This window comes from Benincasa hispida, chromosome 9, assembly GCF_009727055.1.
Source record: "Benincasa hispida cultivar B227 chromosome 9, ASM972705v1, whole genome shotgun sequence".
NCBI lineage: Eukaryota > Viridiplantae > Streptophyta > Magnoliopsida > Cucurbitales > Cucurbitaceae > Benincasa > Benincasa hispida.
The window spans coordinates 10,526,651-10,534,454 of NC_052357.1; the positions used below are offsets into that span (position 1 = coordinate 10,526,651).

A 7,804-nucleotide genomic window follows, 5' to 3' on the forward strand; every position below is an offset into this window, starting at 1 on the left:
TTAGGAAAACCCCTATAGTAGATACAACGTAAGGTCTGCGTTTGGTTAACTGAATCCCTGAGATCGACCCTGGACTTACCAGGAACCTAAATTAGATTTATACTTGGGTCTGATTTAGGAAAACTTGAACGTCATTAGGAGTTATGTGCGTTCTGTGCATATATCTAACGCCTCAATGTGTTACAATTACTTAAACGCATCAAAGCAATAAACACATCACTTATACTTAAGAACTTATTTCTCCAATTTATTTTGTACAATACACTCCTAGAGCAAATCACGATAGCAACGAACAAGTTTTTGGCGCCGTTGTTAGGGATTCAGAAGAACTAACCAAAAATTTTGTTTGTATCTGTTGTAGGAACACGTCGGTTGAGGGAGTATTACAAGCTACGCCTAAGCTTATGAATGTTTATGAGTAAGGAGAGCACTTCTGAATTCAGATACGACCCCGAAATTGAAAGGACCTTCCGGCATAGGAATCGATCCAATCATCGTCGAAAGTTAAGGCAGCAATTTCTCAGACAAGAAGACAGGCAACGAGCAATGGCGAAAGAACAGGCAAATCAGCAACTAGCTCATGCTGCTCAGAATCCGAACCTGATGGCAAATAGCAGCACGCGTCCCATGAGGGAGTACGCGTCCCCTATACTATATAATTTCTCTCCAGGAATCATATACCCAACGCCGGATGGAACCAGGATCGAAATGAAATCAGTTATGCTTCATATGCTCCAAAGTGCTGGACAATTTGGGGGTGGTCGTGGTGAAGATCCTCACGCCCATATGAAGTGTTTTCTGGAAATGTGTAATTCATTTGTGATTTCTGGAATCACCCGAGAGACGATCAGGCTATCCTTGTTTCCCTATTCTTTGTGTGATGACGCAAAACAATGGGTGAGTTCATTGTAGCCTGGTGAAATCACCACCTAGGAGAAGTTGGTGGAAAAATTTATGCAAAAATACTTCCCACCTACCACTAACGCGAGGAGGCGTCGAGAGATTATGAACTTTGAACAAGAAGATACTGAGACCTTATTCGCCGCATGGGAGCGTTTTAAGGGCTTAGTCAAAAATTGCCCAAACCATGGACTACCACTGACTATCCAAATGGAGACGTTTTATGGAGGAATGAATAGAGCATCACAGATGGCAACAGATGTAGCAACGACTGGTGGACTTATGGACAAATCCTATACTAAGGCTAAAAGATATTAGACCGCATTGCTAAACACAATATGGAATGGGTGGATGATACATATGATGGAAGAACTGATAGGAGAAGGAGATCTCAGAACATTAATTCTATTGATGCCAACGCAATAGCCACACTTTCTGCTCAAGTGGCTACGATGACCAGCCTTCTGCAGAACATAACGCTGGGAAACGCATCAAATCAGCAGAAGGTGAATCAGGTAGAGGCGTTTGGGCAGCCTATGGTTAGCTGTATGGGCTGTGAAGATCCTTACTCCTATGATAAATGTCCACAAAACGCTCAGTCAGTATGCTTCATAAAAACCAACCCATTCTCTAATACATATATCCCTGAATGGAGAAACTATCCGAATTTTTCTTGGATAGGAGGAAATCAGCAAAAGCACCATTCAGGGGTGAACCATCAGTAAAGGAATGGACCGCCGCCTACATTTCAACAAACTTATCAGCAGCATCAACAGCCTTTTAATAGAGGATAGGCGTCGAGCTCAGGATCTCCGCTTGAGAACCTATTGAAGGAATACATAGCTCAGAATGACGCGTTGCTAAAAAGCCAGGCATCATCTATCAGAAACCTGGAGATCTAGGTAGGGCAGATAGAAAGCGAGTTGAAAAACAGGCAGCCCGGAGTTCTACCTAGCAATACCGAAACACTTAGGAACAATAATGGAAAGAAGCAATGTCACGTGGTGATGTTGCAGAGTGGAAGAGCTCTTGAAGAAAGAAGAATGATTCCAAGAAACAGCAGCCCTTCGAAAGAATGCATTACACGTTCAATGGATCAAGAAGAAAGAACGCCCGAAACCACAAGCCATTCGAAAACTAGTATGTCTAACGCGAGAAAGCCTGAGATGCCGCTGAATACACCATTCCCTAAGCATCTGATGAAGAAGAATGATGAACATCAATTCAAGTGCTTTCTTGAGCTCCTAAAGCAGTTGCACATCAACATTCCACTTATAGAAGCTTTGGAGCAGATGCCAACATATGTAAAATTTTTGAAGGACATTTTGACGAAGAAGAAAAGAGTCAGTGAGAAGGAAGTAATAGCGCTAATGCAGAAGTGTAACGCGTTAGTAAGCAATAATCTACCAAAGAAGCAGAAGGACCCTGGGAGCTTCATAGTTCCTTGTTCGATAGGAGGATTGGATGTGGGTCATGCGTTGTGCGATTTAGGAGCCAGCATTAATCTCATGCCACTTTCAATTTTTAAGAAATTGGGAATTGACGAAGCACAACCTACTTATATTACTCTTCAGCTCGCAGACAGAACAATTAAGTACCCAGAAGGGAAGATTGAAGACGTTTTGGTGAAGGTTGACAATCTTATATTCTGAGTAGACTTTATTATCTTGGACTATGAAGCAGATAGTGAGGTACCAATTATCCTTGGACGCCCCTTCTTAGCTACTGGGAAAGTTTTAATTGACGTGCATAAAGGTGAATTAACTATGCGCGTGGACAATGAAGAGGTGAAGTTTAATGTGCTCAACGCATTAAAGTTCCCAGATAGTGAAGATTGTCAACTAAACAGTATTGAGTTGCCTGAAGAAGAGACCCATGTATGTGAGGTCCTTGCGTTGGAAGAGAACATTAAAGAATCAGAGCCGCCAAGTCTGAGTGAGCGGCGGACAAAACCAACACGTCCATCACTTGAAGAACCACCAGAACTCGAGTTGAAAAAGTTACCTGGACACTTGAAATATGCATTCCTTGGAACCAACAACACTTTACCTGTGATCATTTCCGCAAATCTCACAGAGCCTAATGAACAATCTCTCTTGCAGATGTTGAAAAAGCACAAACGTGCAATAGCCTAAACGCTTGCGGATATCTGTGGCATTAGTCCATTTTATTGCATGCATAAGATTAGGCTTGAAGAAGGGAAGTCGGGGTCAATCGAGCCTCAAAGAAGGTTGAACCCCATAATGAAAGAAGTGGTTAAGAAAGAGATTTTAAAATGGTGTGACGCGGGAGTTATTTATCCAATATTAGACAGTAGTTGGGTAAGTTCAGTCCAATGCGTTCCCAAGAAAGGGGGAACGACCATGATAGTCAATAGTAATAATGAACTCATACCCTCGAGCACTGTCATAGGCTGGTGCATATGTATGGATTACCGGAAGCTCAACGCAGCAACTAAGAAAGACCATTTCCCACTTCCTTTCATTGATCAAAATAGATGGTGGGTCACATCTGTATGGATTACCGGAAGCCAAAATAGTTTCTAGGGCATGCTGGCTTTTATAGATGGTTCGTTAGAGGATTCTCTCAGATTGCGCGACCTCTGAGCGCATTACTAGAGGCGAACCGACCTTATGACTTTAATGAAGACTGCACTGACGCATTTGAAACTTTAAAGTATGTGCTGACAACCGCCCCAGTACTGATAGCACCGGACTGGACGCATCGTTTTATTCTTATGTGCGATGCGAGTGAAGTGGCAGTAGGAACAATGTTAGAGCAGAAGAAGGGTAACTTGATACATCCCATCTCCTACGCGTCCAAAACACTAAATGACTCTCAGGAACACTATACCACTATTGAAAAAGAAATGTTGGCTGTAGTGTTTGGTATTGAAAAGTTTTCGATCTTAGCTGTAGTGTTTGGTATTGAAAAGTTTCGATCTTACTTAGTTGGTGCGTCAACCACCATATACACCGACCACTCAACCATAAAATTCTTGATGAGCAAAAAGGACGCTAAGCCAATATTGATAAGATGGGTGCTGCTGCTACAAGAGTTTGATATTGATATCCAAGACAGAAGGGGAACAGAAAATCAAGTGGCTGACCACCTATCCAGGCTAGAGAATCAAGAAATGTAAGCCCAAGAAAGTGAAATCAAGGACGTATTTCCTGATAAAAGCCTGTTTAGAGTTGAAGGCAGGGAACCTTGGTATGCAGACATAGTCAATTATTTAACCACCAAGTAAGTCCCTGGGAACTTCAACTCTCAGCAAAAGAAACGGTTAGTTCATGACAACAAGTTTTATTTTTGGGATGAACTGTTTCTATATAAACAAGGCCTTGACTCCATAATGCGTTGTGCGTCCCAAAGGAGGAGACACAATGCATCTTAGTCGAGTGTCATGACTCTCCTTACGGAGGGCATTTCGGTAGACAAAGAACCGCAGCAAAAGTCCTTCAAAGCGGATACTTTTGGCCCACCCTCTTTAAAGACGCGAGGGAGTTTGTTTGAAAATGTGACCCCTGCCAATGCACCGGGAATATTTCTTCAAGGGACGCAATGCCCTTGAACAATATTCTCGAAGTTGAGTTGTTTGATCTTTGGGGCATAGACTTTATGGGACCCTTTCCCCTGTCCTGTGGCCAACAGTACATCCTGCTTGTAGTAGATTATGTATCTAAGTGGGTAGAAGCAGTGGCCTGTGCTAGGAATGATGCGTCCACTACCAGGAATATCTTTACACGCTATGGAACGCCAAGAGCTCTGATAAGCGACGAAGGTACGCACTTTATTAATCGCATCATTCCCAAATTACTTGCAAAATATAATGTTAGGCACAAGATTTCCACTGCCTACCACCCACAAACAGGCGGTCAAGTGGAAGTATCAAATCGAGAAATCAAGTCCATCCTAGAGAAAGTCATCAATGCAACACGGAAGGATTGGGCACAGTGGCTGGATGAAGCGCTCTGGGCCTACAAGACTACTTACAAAACTCCTGTAGGTATGTCTCGTATTTGGAAAAGCCTGTCATTTACCTTTAGAGTTGGAGCACAAGGCGTTTTGGGCAGTTAAGAAATTGAACATGAACTTGGACGCCGCAGGCGCTCAATGCAAACTTTAGCTCAACGAGCTCAATGAATGGCGATTGAACGCGTACGAGAACAAAAAGTTGTACAAAGAAAAGACAAAGCGTTGGCATGATCAATGCATCAATAAGAAAGAACTTGTTTTTGGCCAAAAAGATTTATTGTTCAATTCACGACTGTGTTTGTTTCCAGGAAAGCTAAAATCCAAGTGGTCAGGACCTTTTATCATCAAGACAATCGTCCCACATGGAGCTGTGGAAATAAGAAGAGAAGATGGCACTAACGTGTTCAAAGTAAATGGCCAAAGAGTAAAGCCTTACTTTGAAGATGGACTAGAATGCCAAAAGTCATCTCTCGCACTACGTGAAGCCAATTGAGGCTCGCGTCGAAGTATCCCTGCGTTTGCATCGCCATATATTCCATGGATGCTTCCTCTATCTTTATCTTTTTGCATTCTGTATTTTACGATGCGTTTGAGTTTGTTGATTTATTTGTTTGGTTGTTTTAAGACCATTCTTTGTTTTTGCTTTTATAAAAGTTGGAAACTTGCTTGTTTTTCTTTAAAAGATTATGTATAATCGGGTTAGGAACAACGGACGCGTCAGACGCAAGTCTAATGCATGGCCCAGTTGAAGGGACGTGTCTCGAGAACACAAAAATACTCGAGTATTTAGATAACCGAGACGTCCCTTCAGCTTTGCATTTATTACAGACGTCAGGTGCCGCCTAACGTCAGCCACGAATTCTCTCAGCCTATAAAAAAAACCTAACGATTCGAAGTCTCCTTCTTCTTCTTCATTTTCACTTTCGAGCTCTCTGAAACAAAAGAAAATGAAAAAAAAACCTCTCCGTCTCCCTCGCTTCCGATTCGCTCGAGCTTCTCCGGCCACGATGTCGTCCGCCTCAGATAGCCAGAACCAGATAGTGAGCTTTGGGAACGACTCTCCGGTAAGCTCTTTTTCCGCGTCCTCTGTTTCGATTTCTTCTCCCCCAAGCCCTAGAAAAACCACCAAAACCCTCGCCCAAACCAAACCCACACACGACAGAGCTACCTCTTCCCAGCGGCAGTCCATTTCGAAACCTTCCACAGCCCCCATGAAACTCTCTTCCAAAGCCTCCAAAGCCATCGTTGCCTCTCTGGCCAAGATCCCTCAACCTAAACCTAAAACTTCTCAACCAAAACTCAAAATTACCCCCAAGCCAAGGGCCAAGACACCTGCAAAATCAAGGATGCGTCCGTCATCTACGGCCTCTTTCAAACCCTACACCAAGCCTGCCCCCCACCAGTCATACCTAACATCACTATGTGGGTGCAACGCATAATCCACTCCTAGCTTACGCCTACAACGCACCGTCACCAGTTGTGTGTCCACCACTTCCACTTTCTATCGAGCCCTTAGCCACCATTTATCCCGTGGAATCAGACGCGTCGAGCCAACCACCTCATTCGCCCATCCTCATATCTTCCCTTAGGATGCCTCATACCCTAGTGGGCACCCGTCCATTTACTCCACCCATACCACCCTCTGATAGTCCTGCGTCAGAGCGCAATCTTGAAGAGTTGGCAAAACTGGCTCGACTGGACGAGCAAGAGGTTTTTTGTGTGATCTTGGCATCCCTCAATCAAAGCCAAGAGGAAGAGCAGGTGATGCATTTAGACCCACCTAATGCATCATTTGAGTTAGACAAAGAGAAGCGGTATGCTATGATGCTTGAAGAAGAATTAAAAGAAGAAGAAAGGGAAGAAGAAAATAGAGAAGGTAGAATTGGCCCTGACACGTCTCAACCACGCCCATCTGACGCGAATGAAGGGCCTTTAAAATAAAAAAGAATAACAAAGAAAAGAAGATTGATATTGGAGGAAGAAGAAGATGAGCAATCTGCATCTGAACCTGAGGGTGCAATGCATGAAAACAGCTTAACGCACGATGCACTAAAGCAGGAATTGGAAAACTACCAGCCCACAAGACAAGGGCGAAGGAAGACGGATCTCCAAAGGGAATTGGAGAATGAACTAAGAGAGCTGGCAAGGGAAGCAAAAGAGCATGCGGAAGGAAAATGCAAGGTACGACACGTTACCTAAGAAGACTTCGAGAAGAAAGCGTCAATTTAGTGACATACTCGTAGAAAAGGGCTTCTGCCCCGAACATCACCCACTGCCAATTTACATAACTGAGACAATAAACGCATTGAGGTGGAATCAGTTCTGCGTTAGGCACACCCATATTTCACCCAACCTCGTCCACATGTTCTACAACAGTGAGTTTGACATGGAGAAGAACACAGCTTTTATTGATGGGGTATTAGTGCGCTTCTCAGCTGACAATATAAATGAAGTTTTCAACATTGACAGTAATCCGAACGCAGATGGAAATCACATCTTGGAATAGCCAACACCAAGTCAATTAGAAGATGCGTTAAAGATGGTAGCCAAACTTGGAAGCAAATGGCAAACATCAAGAAACGGGGAAAAAATGTTAGCTTCCAAGAATTTAACTCCAAACGCGAATCTGTGGTATTACTTGATCAAATGGAGCATCATGCCTACAACGCATGATGAGACATTATTAAAAGAACGCATCCTAGCTACTTATTGCGTCATGCAGTGCATCCCTCTGGACATTGGAAGAATTATAAGGGATCAGATCAAAGCCATCAAGCCACGAGGGCAACTCTACTTTCCATGGCTGATCTGTGCACTATGCGAACGCAGGGGTATCCCTCTAGGGGATGATCATGAAGATATCGATGGCTTAATAGACATAATGTTAGTAAGGCGTCTACTTCGCGGTTCGCCGCATCAACCTGCC

General features: G+C 43.5%; 2 protein-coding genes and 1 non-coding gene across 3 annotated transcripts; 2 read left to right on the forward strand and 1 right to left on the reverse strand.

Moving 5' to 3' along the window:
- Window positions 1-990: 990 nt before the first annotated feature.
- On the reverse strand, window positions 991-1,094 carry LOC120087457. Its single transcript, XR_005484598.1, has one exon. It is a non-coding gene; the product is annotated as a small nucleolar RNA R71 (small nucleolar RNA).
- Window positions 1,095-1,991: 897 nt separating this feature from the next.
- Window positions 1,992-2,552, forward strand: LOC120084527. Its single transcript, XM_039040319.1, has one exon. It carries the CDS (start codon window positions 1,992-1,994, stop codon window positions 2,550-2,552), a length of 561 nt encoding a protein of 186 aa, XP_038896247.1.
- Window positions 2,553-4,464: 1,912 nt separating this feature from the next.
- Window positions 4,465-5,371, forward strand: LOC120084528 (uncharacterized protein K02A2.6-like). Its single transcript, XM_039040320.1, has 2 exons — window positions 4,465-4,909; window positions 5,187-5,371. Exons 1-2 carry the CDS (start codon window positions 4,465-4,467, stop codon window positions 5,369-5,371), a joined length of 630 nt encoding a protein of 209 aa, XP_038896248.1.
- The last annotated feature ends 2,433 nt before the right edge of the window (window positions 5,372-7,804 follow it).

Excerpts from the sequence above, each read along its gene's own strand:
- LOC120084527 (XM_039040319.1), top strand. The coding sequence starts at position 1,992 with ATGGATCAAGAAGAAAGAACGCCCGAAACCACAAGCCATTCGAAAACT.
- LOC120084528 (XM_039040320.1), top strand. The coding sequence starts at position 4,465 with ATGCCCTTGAACAATATTCTCGAAGTTGAGTTGTTTGATCTTTGGGGC. Across the intron at positions 4,910-5,186 it reads TACTTACAAAACTCCTGTAG|GAAAGCTAAAATCCAAGTGG; the intron begins GTATGTCTCGTA and ends GTTTGTTTCCAG.